Source organism: Geotrypetes seraphini, chromosome 9 (assembly GCF_902459505.1).
Source record: "Geotrypetes seraphini chromosome 9, aGeoSer1.1, whole genome shotgun sequence".
Taxonomy (NCBI): domain Eukaryota; kingdom Metazoa; phylum Chordata; class Amphibia; order Gymnophiona; family Dermophiidae; genus Geotrypetes; species Geotrypetes seraphini.
Window position 1 is genome coordinate 187904945 of NC_047092.1, and position 23382 is coordinate 187928326.

The 23382-nt window shown below is 41.9% G+C and overlaps 1 protein-coding gene and 1 long non-coding RNA gene across 3 annotated transcripts in view; one reads left to right on the forward strand and one right to left on the reverse strand.

Moving 5' to 3' along the window:
- LOC117366833 (cytochrome P450 2F2-like) overlaps positions 1-12675 on the forward strand; it is a 52508-nt gene extending 39833 nt beyond the window's left edge. Inside the window, exons 6-10 of one of the 2 annotated variants that reach the window (XM_033958775.1) lie at positions 878-1051; positions 5751-5892; positions 7140-7327; positions 11616-11757; positions 11839-12673. In XM_033958775.1, the coding sequence (XP_033814666.1) occupies positions 878-1051; positions 5751-5892; positions 7140-7327; positions 11616-11757; positions 11839-12017 (825 nt within the window). In that variant the 3' untranslated portion in view covers positions 12018-12673. Of the gene's footprint in view, positions 1-877; positions 1052-5750; positions 5893-7139; positions 7328-11615; positions 11758-11838 lie in introns of both variants that reach the window. The other variant, XM_033958776.1, reaches the window with a different exon arrangement.
- Positions 12676-19802: 7127 nt separating this feature from the next.
- On the reverse strand, positions 19803-22119 carry LOC117367020. The gene is made up of 2 exons (XR_004540678.1): positions 21979-22119; positions 19803-21352 (listed from the first exon to the last, which is right to left on the reverse strand). It is a non-coding gene; the product is annotated as an uncharacterized LOC117367020 (long non-coding RNA).
- Positions 22120-23382: the final 1263 nt, after the last annotated feature.

A 23382-nucleotide genomic window follows, 5' to 3' on the forward strand; every position in this document is an offset into this window, starting at 1 on the left:
GATTGGCCACTGTGAGAATGGGATTGGACAAGTTCCTGAAGGAAAAGGGGATCGAGGGATACAATTAGAGAGTTACTATACAGTACACAATGCTTTAGAGTAATAGATCACTTACAGGTCATTGACCTGGGGGGCCGCCGCGTGAGCAGACTGCTGGGCATGATGGACCTATGGTCTGACCCAGGAAGGCTATTCTTATATTCTAACAAATGATATTAAATAAATGTAACAACAAATATAGAAAGAAAGAAACCCCATAAAATTCTATCACTAAAGAAAGGGAGTTAATTGGCAGTAATTGAGATCAATTATCAGTTGACATGCAGCTGCCTTTAGTCATAGAAGTTGTGTGTGTAATTTCTATCTAGGGGTGGGGGGTGCATGGACATAAGAAAATAAGAATTGCCACTGCTGGGTCAGACCAGTGGTTCATCGAGCCCTGCAGTCTGCTCCCACGGCGGCCCTTAGGAGGCTGTAGGTGGGTGAAGGGCACAAACACGGGCTAGGTATGGGCGGTCAAGAGTGTACCTAGGAGTTATGTGTACAGGTTATAGAATACTTTCAGTTATTCCCATCCTTTGATGTAGCGCAAGTGCTGAGGCCTTAAGTTGGACACGAGACTGCGGACTGTGTTCTATATTGACAGTTCTGCAAGGAACCGCCATCATAGAAATCACATTTAATGTCTAAAATTTGGCTCTCTTTTTCGAAGTGTAATAGCAATATAGTAGATCTTCCTTGGGATCCTGTCTTTTAGAAATGCTACTGTCCTACACTGCCATACCAGTATAACAGAATTTTGCTTTATTGAGCAGAATTAAACATGTAGAAATGATGTAGAACTCATGGCGCTTCTCCCTATTTCATCTCCTCTCAGCTGTATGATGCTTTTCCATGGCTGATGTGCAGAATCCCAGGACCTCATCAGAAGGTTTTTGGGCACGCAGAATACATCCACAATTTTGTAAAACGAGAGATAAGAAGCCATCAGAAAAACTTGACTGAGGAACCAAAAGATCTCATTGACTTCTACCTGGCGAGGATCTCCGAAGTGAGTATCCCACTTGGTCTTATTCTCTGTGGTTCTCAATGGAGAAAATGTGCACTGGTGGTAGAACAGCCCAAGAAAAAAAGAAACAGTGCCACCATCTACAATCTTACCATTTCATCAGGGTCTACAATTCCCAAGGAAATCCCTAATCAATTTCAACAATAAGGCATGAGCAAAAGTATGACATACTTTCTCTTTCTGAATACAGTGGTACCTTGGTTTGCGAGCATAATTTGTTCCAGAAGCATGCTCGTAAACCAAAGTACTCGTATATCAAAGCACAAGTCCCCATAGGCCACAATGTAAACTGACGTTCTGCGTGCTTGTACGTGGTGCGCGTGTTGTTGGAGCGGCGCCAGCTTGACGGGGGAGTGCAGAGATCCTGCGCATGCGTCTGGAGGATGGCCGGCTTGAATCGGAAGCCGGGAGGCGCTGGTTAATGGAAAGGCATCACCAAAGAGGGAGCAGAGCCGCATGGGGACCCCGGGGAAAGGAAACCACCACGCTGCAAGGGCTGCAGCACCCACAGACAGGTACCCACCCACCCCTGGGCCACCCTAGTGAGTGCTCGTTGATCGGGGCAGTGCTCGGTTTGCGAGTCAAAAGTTTGCTGAGTGTTTTGCTCGTCTTGCAAAACACTCGCAAACCGAGGTTCCACTGTACATCAGAGTTTGTGTTTTGTTTCAGAGCCCAGCCTAAGGCCAGATTTAAAGACTGGACATACGATTAGTGCAAAGCCTAAAACTTGGTTTACTGATAGCTTTAAACAGTGCATTCCTTTGGTGAAGGGTTTAGTTTCCTTCAATTTATGGGAGTGAAAAGTGTCCACAGTTAATTCTGCCCTTCAAAAATTGATTTCTGCTCAGGTAAGGATTCAGTAATTGCAAATGAAGTGAACTGATGCATGCTAATGATTTTCAAGGATGGTGTATAAAGAAGATGTTGAGAGGAAGATCTTAGGACTCATGTGGAATAGGAAGCTTGTGATGAAGACCGGTTCTTTAGTATTTTGGGATTTGGAGGAGAGAATAGCTATTTTGTATATAATGCGGTGTGGGATTTGGTAGCCAGTGACATGGTCAAATTTCTTTCTGTTTGTGATAATTATTATGGCAGTATTTTCTATCAATTGTAGGTGATGAATATCTTTTTGGCAAATACCCTTATATAATGCATTACAGTAGTCAAGTTTGGATATAATGAGAGAGTGAATTAAAATGTTGAGGGATTGGGGATCCAGAATGTTCGCAAGAGATCTAAACATCCTAAGTCTAATGAAACAATTCTTTACTACTGCGCTGATTTGTTTTTGCTCTTTGGGAGTTTTCAGTGTAGTGGGGGGGGGGGGTCCTCTACACTCCTCCCCAGCGGGAGCGTGAAGATTTGTAAGTGTAGCAATACCCCCTTCAGAGTGCATAGGAAAAGGCCTGAAAGCAGTGGAAGCAGCAACGCACTTGTGTCCTGAGTGCAAATGTTGGGGTGGGATTGTCAGTGTGCCAATGTCCTGCGTGCTTTTGACAAGTCACAATAAATTCTGCCTAGGATGTCCTGGAAAAGCTTCAATTATTGCTTCAGGACGTCTAGGTGGAAGCCTGCCCAATTCCTGCCCATAACACACTTCCTAACACACCCCTTTGCGCTCTGGACGCACAGCCGCTTAGAAATGCTGCTGAACGTCCAGAAAGTTTGTTTTGATTATCGACTTAGGCAGGTTTTTGGATACTTTAAAGTTTTGATTATGCCCCCCTTAATATAAAGACTGGAGTGAAAGTAGTTAGCAATGGGTAGAGGAAAACTCCATAAATCACTATTAACCATGAAATCAGTGGTTCTCACTGAGTATGAGCAAGAAGGATTGGAAATTTGGGGGGATCCTGGAAGCAAAATATTGAGTTCCATGGAACTTTGGTCTGATTGACTGTGGCAATTCGTATGTCCTTATAGGCCAAGCTGACTGAGCATTACTCAATCCTTACCTGAGCCTCTGGGGCAGAAATCAATTAACTGTGGACAGTTGAAGGAAATTAAACCCTTCACCAAAAGAATGCACTGTTTAAAGCTATCAGTAAACCAAGTTTGTTTGTCAAGTATTGTTTAGTCAATACTTATTTGTTCATTGTTTCCCCCTTTTTAATACAAATTGTAAAACACTTAGAAATCTTGATTTGCATTTTATCAAAATTTTTATAAACTTAAACTTGAAACTACTGGGGGGGGGGATTCTCCCCCAACCCCCCAAACAGGTGCGTGAGGAGTTGTAAATGTAGTGGGGGGGTTCCCCCCACCCACAGATCGCAAATGGGAAGGCCTCAAACCGGTGGAAGCAGCGGCACACATTACTCCTGCATGCACATGTCGGGGCGGGATTGTCAGCCCACCAATGTCCTGCACGCTTTTGACAGTACACCAAATTTATACATTGGGACTTAGACCAAAGTAAAACAGGTCTAAGTGCCCCAAAGGTGAACAAACTGACAAGATGACTACTGGAGGGTTTAAGGCATGACCCCCCCCCTTACTCCCCCAGTGGTCACAACCCCCTCCCACAACCCAGAGATGGGGGTAAAATAGCATATTGAGGGCTTGTTATCAGCTGATCGTGGCAGAGAAATTCCCATAAGCTGAGTCAGTTTCGGGGATTCCTGCTGGTTCAGCTGAAGGAAATTCCCCCTGCCAGGATCAGCTGGACCCCCCACCAACATCACCCCCACATCCCCCAACATTCCTGCCCCCGCCACATAACTGGACACCCCGACATCAGACAACACCCACCCCACATCACCGGATACTGCCCAACCTCAGGCAGCTTCTCCTCACATCAGCGGATACCACCTGACTTCAGGCAACACCCCCCCCACATCAGCAGACACCACCTAACTTCAGGAAATAGGGCCCCCCAAATCATCTGACACCCCCGTACCTTGCACTGCAAAATCGGCAGAAGGGAAGCTCACACCCTCCTGCCTACAGGGCCAAGTGCTGTGAATGATGGGCCTTTCCCCTCCCAATGTGTCTTGGGATGCAATGGAAGGGGCCTAAGGCCTTGATTGGCTCAAAATGGTGATTAATTATGAGCCAATCGAGGCCTTCAGCATATTGTCTACAATTACACCCAGATCATTTTCTTGAGCACTGACCTCCAAGGTGGACCTTAGAATCTGATAACTATGATTTTTGTGATGCGGCAACCAGAATTGTACAAAGTATTCAAGGTGTGGCCATACCAAGTCCGGTCCTCAAGATCTACTGGCTGGCCAGGTTTTATGGATATCCGCAATGAATATGTATGCGAGAGATTTGCCTGCACTGCTTTCTTGGTATGCAAATCTGTCTCATGCATGTTCATTGCGGATAGGGACAGATTTTTTAAATTATTGGGAACCACAAGTACTAGGGGGCACTCAGAGAAATTGAAAGGGGGAAGGTTTAGAACAAACGCCAGGAAGTTCTTTTTCACCCAGAGGGTGGTGGATACATGGAACGCGCTACCGGAGGACGTGATAAGCAGGAGCACGCTACAGGGCTTCAAAGAAGGATTGGATAGGTACCTGGAGGACAAAGGGATTGAGGGGTACAGGTAGGAGTAGAGGTAGGTTATAGGGATAGGATTAGAGGACTAGAGACAGTTACATAATTAGTCAGGGACACTGTTCAGGCAATTAGGCCTGATGGGCCGCCGCTGGGCAAGATGGACCTCTGGTCTGCCTCAGCGGAGGCAACTTCTTATGTTCTTATATCCAGAAAACCTGGCCTGCCATAGAGTGATACAAGGGCATTATAACATTTTCATTCCTTTCTTGTTAATTCCTAACATTCCATTTGCTTTCTTAGCCACCACCATACATTGAGCTTAGAGTTTCAACGTATCCTCAACGATGACACCTAGATCCTTTTCCTGGGCAGCGACTCCTAACACAGAACCCAGCATCACAGCTGTAGTTCGAGTTCTCTTTCCCACATGCATCACTTTGCACTTGCTCTCATTAAACATCATCTGCCATTGTCTCACAAGATCCTCTTGCAATTTTTCATAATCCTCTTGTGATTTAACAACTTTGAATAACTTTTTTGTCATCAGCTAATTTAATTGGCTTACTAGTTATTCCCATCCCATTGATAAATTTTTATAAAGCAGTAATCCCCATTATTTACCTTTCTCCATTGGAGAATATTGACCATTTAAACCTACTCTGTTTTCTGTCTTTCAACCAGTTCTTAATCCATAATAGGACATTGTCTCTTATGCCATGACTTTCTAATTTCCTCAGAAGTCTTTAATGAGGTACTTTGTCAAATGTCATTTGAAAATCCAAATACACGACATAAACTGGTTCACCCCTTCAAAGAAGCTGTTTCTTGTACAATTATTCCCCTCCCCCAGACATTGCAAGAAAATACATTTTTAGGCAAAGGTGTACAAAATGCTCTTAAATGTGGTCCGTAGCACTGTCAGAGCTTGTCTTCAGATCATGAGTGACAGCTGAACAGATTGGTTCATGGTGTTGGGGGTGGGCTTCAGAGTGTGAATGGCAGCTGAATGGACTGGTTTATGGTGTTGGGGGTGGGCTTCAGAGTTATGATGTATCTTGATTAAATATTCATTGGGCTTTACCAGCCAGACTTTTTGGTTCTTTCCTCCATCCCCCCTTCTGATTTTGAGTACTATATTTTCTTTCTTCCTTCTGCTCACTGTTTTCAGACCAAAGATGATCCCAGCTCTACATTTGATGAAAGCAATATGATCCAAGTTGTAACAGATATCTTCATGGGCAGTTCTGATACCATTAGTGCCACGCTGCATTGGGCTGTTCTCTATATGGTGGCATATCCATCTATACAAGGTGAGCTAGAAACAGAGGGAGGGACTCACTTAAACATTGATATTCTTGAAAACTCATGGATTGTGTGTGATAACCTGACCCTCCATTAAGTATTTAACAATCAGCTCCAGAGGCTTCAAGTAATGTACAGTATACAGAAAAAAAAATTAAAAATTAAACAATAAAAGGTGGGTTTGTGGACAGGGGTGGGTTTGTGGGTGGGATGTTGGGGAGCTATTATGGAGATTAACAGGTGCATCATCTTGGGCCGGCTTGTCATTCCAATACACTGGTGGGTCACTGCAGAAGCAGCAATGAAACCAGGCTGCCTCCAAGTCCACTCCTCTGCAGCATTTTGTGCACAGGAGGTTGCTTTTGCTTTCCCCTCCGCATGGATGATTTAACTGCAGCAGTTCAGGACAGACTACATTGGAACGGACATCCTTGCCATGGCTACCACAGTACCTGTGGGACTGCTCTACCAACTATGGGACCATCGTACTGGTGTCGTAGGGTTGACTTCATGTTGGCTTTGTTTGTCACTTAATCCACTGAATCCTCTGATTAACCCCTGAGTATCCTGGGATGCACTGCGCAGAATCAGTCTGTCAAGTAAGGGAAAGATTATTTGGCAGTCTGGGTGGAGACTACCACATATGTACTATCTAGACATGTAAGGCACAAAAGTGCCAAGTTCTGCATATAAAGGTTTCTTAGAAACTACTGACTAATAGATAAGTACATGCCATGAAGTGATGGTACATACTTTGCCAGTGGGTGTACTCATGAACGGCGTTTGGGCAGAGCATGGATGAAGCACGGACGTATTGCACATATGTTATAAATTGCTATAATGTCTTGCATTTACACTAGCTAAAGGGCCAATGTAAAAGATTTCACTTTGAATTAAGGCTGCTCGTGGTGATTTAAGATGTCACCAATAATTGTACTTTAAGGGTGAACTAAATGGATGTATGGCATTTCTTTCTGGAAACCCTTTGATCCTTTAACATACTTCCAGATTCACCTGATGGGAACTCAAAGCTCAGATGCTAAGCAGCTTCCCACCAGCTCCTCTGTCTCTTTAGCAGAGGTCTCTTTCCTTCATGTACAGCAAATAAATCATTCTTTTGTAGGGAAAGAGGTTTGTTAGTAGTGCATGAGTGTTATCTACTGACCTCTGACATTGCCACCATCAGGAGCAACTTTTCCTAGGCCACAAACCCACCCCTATTTCTCCCATCTATAACACAGGTATCTTTTCTTAGAGAAAGTACAGAAGGAGCTGGATAATGTTCTTGGGCGCTCACGGATAATCTACTTTGAAGACCGGAAGAGGCTGCCGTACACCAATGCCGTCATTCACGAGTTCCAACGCTTTGCCAACATGGCGTCAGTGGGTCTTGCACGACAGTGCATACGAGACACAAGCATACAGGGGTTCCTCATTAATAAGGTAAGGAAATATATTAGATGTTGATACAGAACCTCCTCAGTTCTCAAATCACTGCTTACTCCTTGATACACTGTCCTTGCTTGGATTCCAAAAATCTGTCCTCTTCTGGTTTACCTCCTACCCGCAAAACCATTTTTTCACTCACTGTCCCCACGTTATGGAACACCCTTCCGTCAGATCTTAGACAAGAAACATCTGTTGAAAAATTCAAATGTAAACTAAAAAATTCCTTTTTAAAGACGCCTTCTCAGTTTGATTCCATTCACTTAGAGCCCTAACAGCTTCTAGGCAGTCGGCAGTACCGAACTGAAACGCTTCTTTTGAAGTGACCCCTATCCTATTGTGCTAAAGCCCCTCCATTTCTTCCCCCCCTTTTAAGATTTTATTTTTTCATTGTATTTAAGCTCTTACCATTTCCCATTTTTCCTTTTTATTCCAGTAAGTCTATTTGTTTTGTCAACCCTCCACTTTTTACTTTTAAGTTTGTTTTATTTTAACAATATTCTGATAATTGTAAACCGTTTAGGTATGTTTTTGATAAACGGTATATCAAAGATTAAATAAACTTGGAAATATATACTGGTGGATGCTCCTCTGCTGTCATCCCACCAGCAACTGGTCTTAGGACCTCTTCTCTCTCTACACCTCGTCCCTCGATGCCTTGATGTCCTCCCATGGCTTCCAATATTACCTATATGCTGATGATTCCCAGATCTATTTTGTACACCTGAGATTTCACCGAAAATCCAAGAAAGTCTCTTCCAGTTTGTCTGACATTGCTGCCTGGATGTTCTGCCACCGCCTGAAATTCAACGTGTCCAAGACTGAGCTGCTTCTCTTTCCTCCCAAACCCTCTGCTCTACTCTCCCTATTCTCCATTTCTGCAAATAATACTGTTATCGTTTCCGTCTCCTCTGTTTGTAATCTTGGAGTCATCTTTGACTTCCACCTCTTATTTTCTACACACATCCAACAGATGTGAAAGCGTGTCACTACTATCTCTACAACATCTGCAAAAATTCACCCCTTCCTCTTGGAGCACACTGCCTGGATGCTTGCTAACACTCTTATAACCCCACGCTTAGACTACTGTAATTTACTCCTAAAAGGTTTCCCACTGAACCGCCTCTGCTGCATGGACATCTTCTGCTAAGCTTGCTACACTCATATTACTTCTGTCCTCAAATCTGCCTTCGCATACACTTCAAACTCCTATTACTAACCTATAAATGTGTTCATTCTGCAGCCCCTCAGTATCTCTCCTTATACACCTCTCCGAGAACTCTGTTCCTCAGATAAGTTGCTTTTATCTGCACCCTTCTCCTCCACTGCCAGTTCCAGGCTTCATTCCATTTATCTCACTGCCCCGGATGCCTGGAACAAACTACCTGAGTCCATGAGTCAAGCACCTTCCCTTGTCCAAAACTAGGGTGAAGACCCACCTCTATGAGACAGCCTTCAACTGTCATTCCTGCTAACCACTGCACGTTGGAAGCTCGTAGCCACCATGAAGCCTCCCCAAACACCCTCTGCAGCACGCAGTCACCGCACATAGCGCTCTCCGGCTGCAGCCAGCCCACTCCGCGCTACCTCGTCTCCATCCTTGGCTGCCTGCCGCACGCAAACCGCCACAGGCTCCTACTGCGCATGCGGCACTACAAAGGCACAAATCACGGAGGCAGGGATCATGCCATTTGAAGTGCTCATGCACGCTTAGGGTTTCATTATAGCGGAACTATCTGTACCTCCTTTCTGTATGGGTATTTAATTTAAAACATGGATGGCAGATACAGACCAGAATGGTCCATCCAGTCTGCTCTGAAAAGGTGGAAGTGTTGTATCTGTGACTCTGTACTAGTGCTCGACAGAATTTGTCCCCATCCCCGCGGAAAACCATCTCAGTGTCATTCTTTAAGGATAGAGGGAAGAATCAGAGTATGATTGGGCACAACCACTGACCCTTAAGCTTTGCATTGAAGAATGCTGCTGTAGAAGGACTGAGGTTGAGATGGACACTAAAGAATGACATGGGATGGTTTCCAGCCACTCACCCTCAAGCCTTGCATTGGAAGAATGCTGGTGTAGAACGACTGAGGTTGAGATGGACACTAAAGAATGACATGGGATGATTTCTAGTCATTGACCCTCAAGCACTGCATTGGAAGAATGCCGGTGTAGGAGGACTGAGGTTGAGATGGACACTAAAGAATGACACGGGATGGTTTCCAGCCACTGACCCTCAAGCCTTGCATTGAAGAACGCTGGTGGAGAACGACTGAGGTTGAGATGGATGACACGGGATGGTTTCCAGCCACAGACCCTCAAGCCTTGCATTGGAAGAATACCAGTATTGAGGGACTGAGGTTGATATAGACACTAAAGAATGACACAGGATGGTTTCCAGCCACTGACCCTGAAGTCTCGCATTGAAGAATGCTGGTATAGAAGGACTGAGGTTGAGACAGACACTAAAGAATGACGGGATGGTTTCCAGCCACTGACCCTCAAGCCTTGCATTGGAAGAATGCTGGTGTAATAATAATAACAGTTTACATACCGCAGGACCGTGGTTTACAATGATTAAAAATGCTACAAATTGAGTAGAACGGACAAAGTTAGAAATTAGTGACTAACAGTTCTAGAGATCAGTTGTTGTGGGAAAGATTGTGCAGATCAGCTACCTAAGTACTTCATGAACAGATGTTTTGAGGTATCTCCTAAATTCCCCATAGTTATCAGCATGCATAAGCAATTGTTCTAGATCTTTACCCATAATGCTACTTGATAAGAGAAGGACTTTTCTCAAAATATTGTAGCTCTCCCTTTTTCCCATTTGTTCCTGTTCATTTATGTCTAAGTTTTTCGGTCCTCCAACCTCCCCTGTCATTTTTTAATTGTCAAGTACTAACCTTGTTTTATTATTTGTAAGCTGTATTTTTTATTGTACACCGCTCAGAAGCCTGATTGAGCGGTATAAGAAATTTTAAATATACTTGGAAACATACTACCATAGGCATTTCATCTGATAATGTTGCATTGGATTATTATTATTATTAATCATCATCATAATAAAATAATCAAAGTTAATTAAAACTTTCAAAGCAAATAAAACAAATAAATCGGTACGGTAACTAAAGCGCTTGGGACAAAAACGCGCAGACAATTGTGAGCAGGACTTATGCGCGTGGCCTTAAAACAGTTCCTGTTAGGGTGTGTGAGAGTGGAAACTGCCGTTTTCCCTCGTTTTTTGGGTATTCGGTAGTTTTCAGTGTAGTGGGGGTTTAAGGTTAGGGCACTAAAAGAAAGTGTTTTAAGATGGAGCGCATAAGTCCTGTGCGGGATTTTTGGTGCGGGATTGACAGTGCGTTTTTGTCCCACGTGGTTTTGATGTGTCACCAATAAATCAACCTACCTGCAACCTTCTATCAACCTCCTCCTTCCCAATTAAACATTAAAAATCTCCCTCATATCCATCCATCCATATCCCACCTAACATACCACCCTGTAAGCATACCATGGACTCATTTTCAAAAAAGAAAAACCTCCAGAAAGTGGCATAAAGAGGCACATTTTTTTTGCCAAACCCAAATTCACTGTTTTCGAAACCCATTTTCTAGACTGATTTCTATGCTGTTTGCAGTGTGTCTGCATCTCAAGGGGGCATGTTAGAGGCGGTATTAGGATGAGGATGATTTTTCTGCAATCATCAAACATTTTAGAATACGTCCAGAGCACAATTTGGACGTTTGGGGCTAGACCTGTTTTAAGTATAGTAGTATAGTAAATGACAGCAGATAAAGATCTGAACGGTCCATCCAGTCTGCCCATTAGTTATACCAGTAAAAAATACATGATTAAATTAACTTGTCTCTTCTTTGATATTTCTGGACCATAGACTGTAAAGTCTGGTATTGTCTTAGGTTCCAGCTGCTGAAGTTGCCGTCCAAGCTCACTCCAGCCTCTTTGTAGGATATCTGTCATAAAGTCTAATCAGTAACATCCTCATGTTCCAAGTTAGTGGCGTTCCCATCGATGCCCTCCCCAGCCCATCCTACACCGAATCACCATATATGGGACACAGACAAATAAGTGCCAAAAAGTTACCCAAACTGTAAGCTTGACCCTGGAACCCCCTAAAGATGTGAATGAAACATTACATAGAAAGGTGTGAGTAAACCAAAATTACAATCTGTTATTAGAAAGGATGGATCCTGAGATGGTTTAATTTATTTAACTCATTCTGCATATTCAATTCCATCATTAAATCTGAGGCAATCTTTCCTTGCAGGGCACGATCATTATTGCAAATTTATCCTCTGCCCTATATGATCCTGAGCACTGGGAGACCCCTCGACAATTCAATCCCAACCATTTCTTGGATGAGGAAGGGAACTTTGTGAACAATAAGGCATTCCTACCATTCTCTGCAGGTAACACAGTCACATAGCGCAGTTCTTATCCCTCTACCTCTCTGGTGAGAATATAACCCCCGTCTTGTATTCCTCTTCCAGGGCATCGTGTATGTTTGGGTGAACAACAGGCACGGACAGAGCTGTTCATCTTCTTTACCAATCTGCTCCGGGCATTCACATTCCAGTTGCCAGAGGGAGTGACAGAAGTCAACATGGATTCTATTTATGGGACTGTGGTACAACCACATCCATATGAAATCTGTGCCTTTTCACGCTAGACTGTAGTACACCCTAGACCTTGAGATTTCTCCATCTATAAGCTCTGTTGCTTCTCGCTGTCCTTCCTGCAGGCCTAGTGTTTATTAGCCTGCCAAGTGTCTGTCCAGTAGGAGGCTTTTAGAACAAGTGTGAGAATATTGAGCCTAGTGTTTATTAGCCTGCCAAGTGTCTGTCCAGTAGGAGGCTTTTAGAACAAGTGTGAGAATATTGAGCACAGAATATTGGTTGTATGTTCTGGTAGGACTGACATATCTTCCTTTGGGGACAACAAACACCATGTAACAGATTAAGAGGTTTTTCCTCTCCCATGCAAATATTATATCCCCAGGCAGCAGGAGGTGCTAATCAAATGTGGAACTACAGGTCCCAGCATGCTCTGGGCTATGGGAGCTCAGTGTTGAGTCACAGGAGCGGGTTTATTCTAGAGAGGTCTCCTGAGGGAGAAAGAGGAACTCTCAAGTTTTCCCCAGAGATAGGCGGAGGCAGGCCTTGGGAAAACAGACTGGTGCCTGAATGTGCTGGGCTGAGGTAAGCCAAATTCCTTCTACTTGGTATGAGGCAAACAATAAAACAAAGTATATGTATTTTGTATCTGTGAAAGGTGTTTGTGTGTTAATTGCTCGAAGCAAGTCAGGCTAGCCTGCAAAAACAGGCTAGTCTATCACATATGGTGTTTGTTGGGTTTTAGCTTCTGCTGCAGAGAAGCTGACCAGGGGTCTGTAGAGGCTGGGAACCTCAATATAGAAAGTTTTCTTTTTTTTTTTTTTGGAACAGCCTAAGGAGATAAGCTCCAGCTGAAGTTTAGCTGGAGCTTATCTCTGACTGGAGCAGCTCAGTCAGAGCTGGGTAACATAAGAACTGCCATCTCCGGATCAGACCTTCGGTCCATCAAGTCCGGTGATCTGCGCACGTAGAGGCCCAGCCAGGAGTACACCTGGCATAATTTTAGTCACCCATATCTCTCTATGCCTCTCATAAGGAGATGTGCATCTAGTTTGCTTTTAAATCCTAAAACGGTGGATTCCGCAATAACCTCCTCTGGGAGAGCATTCCAGGTGTCCACCACTCGCTGCGTGAAGCAGAACTTCCTGATATTTGTCCTGGACTTGTCCCCCCCTCAGCTTCAGTCCATGTCGTCTTATCCGTGTCACATTGGACATTGTAAATAACTTATTTTCCTGCTCTATTTTGTTGTTGCCTTTCAGTATTTTGAAAGTCTCGATCATATCCCCTCGCAGTCTCCTTTTCTCAAGGGAGAACAATTCCAGTCTCCTAAGGCGTTCCTCGTATTCCAAGTTCTCCATACCTTTTACTAGCTTCGTTGCTCGTCTCTGCACCCTCTCCAGCAGTTTTATATCCTTCTTTAGGTTGGGAGACCAATTGGACACAGTATTCCAAGTGTGGTCTAACCATTGCTCTATAAAGCGGCATTATAACCCTCTCCGATCTACTCGTAATTCCCTTCTTTATCATGCCTAACATTCTATTTGCTTTTTTTTGCTGCCGACGCTGAGAAGTCTTTCATGTGGAACCTTGTCGAACGCTTTCTGGAAGTCCAAGTATATTATGTCTACTGGTTCTCCACTATCAATTTGTTCATTCACGGTCTCAAAAAATTGAAGTAAATTCATCAAACATGATTTCCCTTTCCTGAAGCCATGTTGACTGGCTCTCATCAAGTCATGTGTATCCAAGTGCTGGACTATGCTATCTTTAATCAGTGCTTCGACCATCTTTCCAGGGACAGACGTAAGTCCTTCTTTGAAAATTGGCGTGACGTTCGCTATCTTCCAGTCATCGGGTTATCTGTCCAGTTTTAATTGACAGGTTGGCAAGTTTTTGCAATAGTTCTCCGATTTCAACCTTCAGTTCTTTTAAAACTCTCTGGTGAATTCCATCCGGTCCAGGGGATTTGTCACGTTTAAGTTTGTCGATCTGGTAGTATATCTGGTCCAAGTCCACTTCTACTATGGTGAGGCTGTCCTCTATTACTCCTATGAACACTTTCACTGTTTCTGGTATTGTTGCGGTGTCCTCCTTCGTAAAGACAGATGCAAAGAAGGAATTTAGTCTGTCTGTAATTTGTCTTCCTTGATGTACCCTTTTCTTCCCTGGTCGTCCAGCGGTCCCACCGCCTCTTTTGCGGGTTTTTTCCCTTTTACGTATTTAAAGAAGGGCTTGAAATTTTTGGCCTCTTGTGCTATTTTCTCCTCATAGTCATTTTTGGCATCCCTCACCGCCTTGTGACATTTCTTCTGATCATTTTTGTGTTTGTTCCAAGCTTCGGTTGTTTTTGTGCATTTCCATTTTTTAAAAGAGTCCTTCTTTTCTTTTATGGCTTCCTTCACCTCTCTAGTAAGCCATGCCAGTTCTCCTTTGCCTTTAGTTTTCCTTTCTTTGGAAACCCGCGGAATGTAGAGATTTTGTGCTTCCGTGATAGTAGTTTTCAGTAGGGACCATGCCTGATCTACTGTTTTAACTTTGTCCATTTTTTTCTTGAGCCGTTGTTTCACCATGGCTCTCATGCTATCACATCTTCCCTTTTTAAAGTTTAAGGTCATGGTTAAGATTTTTGTATGTTTCCCTTTCCCAATGTCAAGTTTGAAGTTGATCATGTTGTGATCGCTCGTCCCCAGCAGGACCGTGACTTCTACTTCTTTTGTCGGTCCCGTAATGCCATTTAGGACAAAGTCCAAGGTGGCGTTTCCTCTCAGCTCTCCCACCATTTGTTCCAGGAAGCAGTCCCCTAGCGCTCCCAGTAACTTGGCCTCCTTGCTGCAGTTCGAGGTTCCCAGGTTCCAGTCGATCCCTGGGAAATTGAAGTCTCCCATGATTATTACATTACCTGTCTTACATTCTTGTTTAATTTCCTCTATCATTTCTGAGTCTTGTCTCCTCCATTTGTCCTGGGGGTCGATAGTAAAGGCCAGTTTTTGTGTCTGCACCATTGTGTCTAGGAATATTGATCCAGAGGGACTCCAGCTTCTCTTTCCTTTCTGTTGTAGCCTCTCTAACAGATTCTACTCCTTCCTGAACATATAGGGCAATACCTCCACCTTTCTGCCCTACTCTATATCTTCTGTATAGTTTGTATCCCTGTAGTATTGTGTCCCATTTGTTTTCATCATTCCACCATGTTTCTGTTATGCCAATGATTTCCAGTTCATCGTTTCTTGCTATTGTCTCTAATTCTCTCATTTTGTTTCTCAGACTTCTAGCATTCATTTTCTTTGTTGTTTGAAGACAGTAAAAAACAGAGTGTACAGCTCCAGAGTGCTGACAAGCGTAATTAAGCCACTGTGGGCACCTGCTAAGCCAGCAGCATATCGGTGCATTGGAGCAGTGAGTGAAAGCTGCCTTAATTACCTCACTGATTGCAGCTGGAGATAGCTATCAGAGCTCTACAAAGAGGAAATATAACTGCAGTGGGAACAGGATTTGCTGGAAATCCTGGAGTGGATTATTAGGTAAAGGTATGCAAGAGGGGAAAAAAAGGTACGTCTTGCTGCCAAAAGGAAACAAGTGTTTACATAATAACATAGTAAATGATGGCAAATAAAGACCAGAATGGTGCATCCAGTCTGCCCAACCATGCACATTAGGAATTATTTAAAAAAAGGAATGGTTAACAAGACTAAGAATGTTATTTTTTCAGTTCAAAAGTTTTTATTGAGTTTAAGAACAAAATGTACAAAATCAAGATCATACAATACAAAGTAAAGCTTACTGAGTGAAATGCGACATAATATTGACCAACATATTGGCATACCTGAAAAGGGCAACAAAGCAGTAACTAGGTAGAGAGGGAGTATTAAGGGAAAAAGTAACGAATCCAGCAAAAATAAAATGAGTAATATATAGTAATACTTAATCATGTATAATACTTAAACAAATATAAGACCTGGATGCCACTGCTTTGATTTTAAGCAGCACATTCTCAACGATTCTCCATATTTTTGTTATTCCACGTATCTACTACCATAGGATTTTCAGGGACCCCTGAAGATGACTATCTTTTCGAAACACAGACCGTATTGGGTCCTACGCTCTCAGTGGAATAGGTTCTTAAGGTTTTTAGGTGGATTATTTTACTTTCATGTGGATTGTTTAAGTAGAGTTTTGGAACTTTTGAACTTTCAGTAAAGTCCATTTCAGGAACATCATCACTCCACAGTGTTTTTGAGTTTCTCTTAGACCTGGATGTCAGCCAGTGTGAATAATAATGAGACATTATTTCAGTTGGATGAAGTGAACAGTTTAACAACTCAACTAATGATGGGACATCAGTCAGCTTAGGTTGTATGGAGAAATAGAGAGATCAAGAATAGGAGCCCAAAGTCACTCAGAAGTTGACAGGGAATATGATCTTTCAGCAGCAATACGTTCGCATTTGGCTGCTAAGCAGACCATGTTCCACCATGATACATAATCCACAGCAGCAAGATTTTTCCAGTGGGCAAGAATGATTTTAATCGCAATAAGTAGTAGAAAGTGCAGTAGAACATTATTGTCATCAGCAAAAGATATACAGTACATACCGACGATGAGTGTTGAGTATGAAAGGTATATTTATCTTAAGTATAGAACAAAAATCTGCCATACTTTCCACCAGAAATCGCAGATTTGAGGGCAATCAAATAACATGACGTAGAGTGCCCACTGCATTATCACAGTACCAACAACAATTATTAGACTGTGAATCTAGAGAAACGGCTCTATTAGACTCTAGAATCTAGAGAGACGGCTCTATGGAGCAAGAGAAAAGCAGTTTGCAGGAATTAGGCAGAATGGCAAACTTTTTAAGTGCGAGACCAAAGTACCTGCCAGTCTTCTCTAGTGATATTTATATCCAGCCCCTTATACCATTGTGTTCAACTTTCAGTGATAGATGATTGGATCTATGGTGGCCTTTGTAACCTGCTATAATAAATGTTCTGATACAAATATATAGTCTGTTCTAGAAAATGAGTACCTGGGAGCAGAAAGAAAATTCCCAATCACTAAAATGAAGAATTCGCCAAATATCCTTTAAACCACAAGATCGTATCAAATTATCTAGCCCTAAAGATTTTATTATTCTGCAAGGTTTTTTTATCCAATATCGGATCCATAACTGCATTAAAGTCCCCCGCCACCACTAAATTAGCAGCAGCCAGTGGCAGAATCAACTGTTGAAGAGATTTAAAAAATACATTTTGATTTGAATTATGTGCATAGATATTAACAAGCTTCAGAGTATTTTTCCCCAAGCTCATATCCACCAGTACCCATCTCCCTATGGGATCTGCAGATATCAATTTGAATGTAGCCAAACACTTTCCACTAACTAAAATGGCCACCCCAGCTTTTTTCCCCACCGCAGGAGCAAAAAAACAATGTTTAACCCATCCACCTTATAGCTTTTTTGCTTCTGTGGCATTTAGATGGGTCTCTTGTATATAGTATATATCCGCGTTCTATTTTTTTAAAAAGTGTTTTTTCCTCTTTATCGGATGATTGAGACCATTGACATTTAGAGAAAATATTTTCAGAGTCATTTTGCTATTATAAAAAGGAAATGGAACCACAAAACATATCCCTTAATTCCATCTATACCTAAAATTACCCCTTGAGCACACATCTAAACCCCTACCATAAAATTCCCCTGACCCCACCCTTCTCCTCCCTCAAAAATACCTAACAATACTACCCCTTGATCAATACACGTCCACCCCCTACCATAAAATCCCCCTGACCCCTCCCTCAAAATCAGATGACAACTTGAAAGTGCACACATAGACAAGTAACCCAAACCCCCCCAGGCATCTTAAATATTTCCCCCTAAAAATGATCTTTAACATCCATCCCAGAATACAAAAATAATGTATTAAAAACTTGAATATTTTATATAATAAATAAGGAAAAAAGGATTCTAAAATGATTCTTAAACAACCACAATTAAGATTAATGTATAATATTGTTATACCCAGGGGGTAAATGAACTCAGCATAATACGTGACATGTCTCCTCAAGTCTGCTTATCTGACCTCCTTGATCTGAGTGTTACCTTGACAACCCCAAAAGGATAGTAAAGACAGATGGTAAACCAGTCTCTGCAAACACCTCCTGGATAACATCAAAGTCTGCTTCTTTGACTTCCTTTTGCCTGCGTGACGCCCGATAGCATCAAAGGGACAGTGAACTGAAACACCTCCTTGTTTCCTGACTTCCTTTTGCCTGCGTATCTCTCAATTAACATCAGTAAAGCCAGATGGGAAAACCAGTCTCTGCAAACACCTCCTGGGTAACATCAAAAGGACAGGGAAACCAAACAAGTATCTGCCATCTTGACCTCCTTGACCTAGGTGTTGTCAAAACAAATAACAAAGGACCAGTACCAGCTGTCTTACTAAGAGGCAAGCAGCTTTTCACCCAATATAAAAGACGGGACTTGCCTCTAACCTTAGAACCCAAGACGTCTCCAGGATCCAAGATGTCTCAAGGGGCAGTCTCTCGTGTCTACTTGCCTATCTATTAAAGGGTTCCCAATTGTGAAGGTAGAGTGTTTGCCTGAGATACGGTGATGCTATTTTATATATATATATATATATATATATATATATATATATGTATAATAAAGTGTGATTGTTTATGCTTTATATTGTCTGTGTGCTTTTCTGAGTGTCACTGATCATCCCATTTGACAGAAATAAGTGGCGGAACAAATATTAATTAATGTTATAATGAATTTCATAAATATAAGAAATTTATAGAGTAATCTAACTAACCAAAAATTTCTTAACTCCCTTATTCCAGCAATACTCATGTAATAATAATTAAAAGACCTAACAGATCAAAAACTAATTTTAAGTTACCTTGCATACATAGAATCAAAAAATTATTTATACAATAGCTTTTTGTTAAAAAATAAATAAATAATCCATTGAGCATCCTCTGTCAACTCTAGTTACTCTGGAATCAATCATAAAATGTTATATAAAAAACCATCTGGAACTTCTGATTATCCTGATGAGACTCTTACAATGGTTTGCTGCTACTAACTTCACATTACAGTATGTTGAGTCTTATATAGAAGACACCATTTCCACTCAGTTAGTTCTGTCTCTACACCCACCCCTGGACAGCAATTCCAGTAGTATTCAATTTCCACTTAACAGGCTGTGCAGCTGCACACTCTCACCCCTGAGACCAGCAACAGATCTCCCATGAATTAACAAGCTGTCTCACTGAATACTGCGGGAGACAGCATGTCAGTAGAAATGTAAGCGCACTTGAGGCTTAAAAGGACTGCTGCTGAATGGCAGTCAGCTGATGTGGCTGGGCATGCCAATTCTCACACCCTAGCATAGGAGAAAGGCTCTGAACAGAGCCATTATATTTGTCCCAGTCCGCTGAAAAAGCAGGCATCAGCAACGATAGTAAAGAGTTCAGGTTTCCTCTAACAGCAAAGTAAATCGAAGCTGACAACTTTGCTGGAAATGAACTCTCTCACTGAGTACTGAGAGAGACAACGTGTCAGGAGAATGCTGGAGTGATCTTGTTGCAGCCATTTGAACAGTGGCAGTCTGCTGATGTGGCTGGGCTGAATGGAGGACATTCCAGTGGGAGGGAACAGACCCATTCTAGCCTGGCATTCTCTAAGAATGGAGCTCAGAACGATTTCTTACCAGTCACAGGGCTGAATCAGGTAATTCTGCTGACCTCAGGATCTTCTATCCAATGGCAGTTGAAAACCCAAAGTAACCGTTGGTTGTTGTTATTATTAAAACCAAAAACAAAATATATTGCCATAAGATCAAAGTTTTATTTGCTTATAAATTCACATAAAATAAACCTAAAAAATCAATTTTTGCTTAGACAGTTACAGGACCTTTAATTCAGTTCTTTGGTATTTCTTGCTGCTCCAAAAATTCTTTTAGTTTCTCAGGATCATCAAATTGAACAGTTTTCCCTTTGTAAGTGACCTGCATTAAAGTAGGATAATAAAGGCCATACCTTGTAATTTTGCTCTCATTGACAAAAATTGTCTGCGTTTATTAGCTGTTTCCCTTCCAAAGTCTGGAACAAAAAGGATCTCTGAACCTTTGTAAGTAAGGTTTCTATTTTCCTTTGCCACTTTTAGTATTTCCAGCACATGCTGAAAACGTAATACCTGAAAAATCAGTGGTCTAGGACCTTACTGTCCATTAGCCCTTCTCCCTGGTACTCTGTGTGCCCTTTCAATCTCCAGTGGCACCTTTAGATTAATGGGGAGTATCTTTGGTCTTCCAAAAAGGCAACCACATTTTTTCCTTCAATATTATCAGCCAAACCCAAAATTCTTAAATTATTTCTTTTAGATCTATTTTCCATATCCACCATCTTTTTCTCTAGATCCTGAATAGCTTTGTGATCGTTTTTAAATTGTGCCTGCTCCATTTCAATTTTTCCAACTCTTACTTCTAATTGTCCCACACTGCTGCTTACCACATCCATCTTTTGTTCCAGGTTTGCCAGCTGTTCAGTATTTGCAGCAATCATTGATTTAATACTTCTTAATTCTTCCAGCACCTCAATCATGTCAAGGGCATCTATGGGAAAATTAACCATAGAAGGAGTAGGTGGATCTGCCTTTTGCCTTTTTGCTTTTCCTCCTGGGTTTGGCACCAGACGTCATAACATGTTTTCAATTGTGGCCCCCCAAACTTGGAACTCTCTACCACAATATATAAGAGATGAAAAGGAACTCAGTCTCTTTCAAAATAAATTAAAAACTTTCCTTTTTAAAGATTCTTTTAGTCTCTAAAACAAATTCTTTTCAAATAGTATAGCTAAGTCATCCCTCCTTATGTCTTTTCCTTGAATGTTCCCTTTTCTTCTTTTCAAAACATTTATTATGTAACTTTTCCCCTTTTATCATTTTGTGTTCTTGTTTCGTCTGTTTATGAGTCTGTTTTTTACCTTTTATATAATATTATTTGTATGTTTTTTAACATGTTTATATATCTTATTGTAAATCGCTTAGTAAATTATGGATAGGCGATTCATCAAATTAATAAAATAAACATAAACATCCTTTAGTATAATTTTGTGTATCAGCTTTGAGGGGAAAAAAAATTTTCATTTTAAAAATGCTCTGCAGATGCCTAGAAGTAAGATCTCAGCTGTTACACATCCATGCAGATACACCTCCAAATTCCGGAATATTAGCCTGCTTTTAATGCCAGTATGTAAATTGTGCTTTTTCATAGTTTATATCATTTAATATTAACTTTTCACTTATCTATGAAATGAAATTTCAAAGACAACTGGTTGCTGACTAGAAGACAACAGAGGCTGAGACAGAGACAAGGACCTCTCCAACATGGACCTAATTCTATGTCTGACCAGGATGGATTATTATTATTTTTAAGTTTAACACTGTTGGAATGACAATGTATGGAATTAGTTTTCTATATCCATTTCAAAGGGTCTGTGGCCTGTTCCTTCCTTTCTGCCAAAGGTGATTTTGCCTTTTCATGTCAATCAGTCCGTGGTCCTACTGGTCTTGGGTAGTCAGGAGGGCTCTTCGGAGCAGAGGCAGTTGAGTAAGTCGGGTTCTTTGCTGTTATGTTCAGCGGACCCAGGAATTCCGGAAGTCAGATCATTTTTTTGTCCTCCTAGCGGGGCCTCATAAGGGGGCGGTGCTTCCAAGGCTACCAATGCGTGCTGCATCAAGGAGACTATCGCTTCCACTTACCTTCTTCAGAAGAAGCCTGTTCCGGAATTTCTCAAGGCTCATTTCACTCAGGGTCAGGCAGCTTCTTGGGCTGAGTCTTCTCTGGTGTCTCCAGTGGATATCTGTAAAGCCGCGGTTTAGTCTTCTCTGCATTCATAGTTTATATCATTTAATATTAACTTTTCACTTATCTATGAAATGAAATTTCAAAGACAACTGGTTGCTGACTAGAAGACAACAGAGGCTGAGACAGAGACAAGGACCTCTCCAACGTTGAACGTATGAACGAGCAAATTGATAGTGGAAAGCTGGTGGACATAATATACTTGGACTTCCAGAAAGCATTTGACAAAGTTCCACACAAAAGACTTCTCAGGAAACTACAAAGCCATGGCATAGAGGGAGATATACAAAGATGGATAGGCAAATGGCTGGATAACAGGAAGCAGAGAGTGGGCATAAATGGGAAGTTCTCCGACTGGGAGAAAGTGACTAGTGGTGTACCCCAGGGCTCTGTACTTGGGCCGATCCTTTTTAATATTTATATCAATGACCTGGAAAACGGAACATCCAGTGAGATCATCAAGTTTGCAGACGACACAAAACTCTGCCGGGCAATCAGATCACAGGAGGACAGTGAGGAACTCCAGAGCGATTTGTGTCGGTTAGAAAAATGGGCGGAGAAATGGCAGATGAAGTTCAACGTGGAAAAATGCAAGGTAATGCATTTAGGCAGTAAAAATAAGGAATACGAGTACAGAATGTCAGGTGCAACTCTGGGAAAAAGTGAACAAGAAAGGGATCTGGGTGTACTGATAGATAGGACCCTGAAGCCGTCGGCACAATGCGCGGCAGCGGCAAATAAGGCAAATAGAATGTTGTGCATGATAAAGAAAGAAATCTCGAGTAGATCGGAGAAAGTTATAATGCCGCTTTATAGGGCAATGGTCAGACCCCACTTGGAATACTGCGTCCAACATTGGTCTCCCTACCTAAAGGAGGATATAAAACTGCTGGAGAGGGTGCAGAGACGAGCAACTAAACTAGTGAAGGGTATGGAGAAACTGGAATATGAGGATCGACTTAAAACACTGGGATTGTTCTCCCTTGAGAAAAGGAGACTGCGTGGGGATATGATCGAGACCTTCAAAATACTGAAAGGAATCGACAAAATAGAGCAGAGAAGATTATTTACATTGTCCAATTTGACACGGACAAGAGGACATGAAATGAAGCTAAGGGGGGGCAAGTTCAGGACTAATATCAGGAAGTTCTGCTTCACACAGAGAGTGGTTGACATCTGGAATACTCTCCCAGGGGAGATTATTGCGGAATCGACAGTCCTAGGCTTCAAAAGCAAACTAGATGCATATCTCCTTGAGAGAGGCATATAAAGATATGGTTGGCTATAAAATAACAATTTCGCTGTGGCTATAGTGTTCTTAAAGCCTTCCGAAATCAATTATAGCAAACCACACAGAAGCAGAAGGTCAAAACAATTTTCACTTCTTTAGTTAAAGCATTAGCTCTTAACTCATGGACCTCAGTAGTGCCATTCCATGCTATTAAACTTTAAGCATGCAAGACCCCTGATCGTCATTGGTCCCATGTAATTGTAATCATTTTTTATAGTAGTTTTTACTTTCAATTTATAATATATTTAGAAA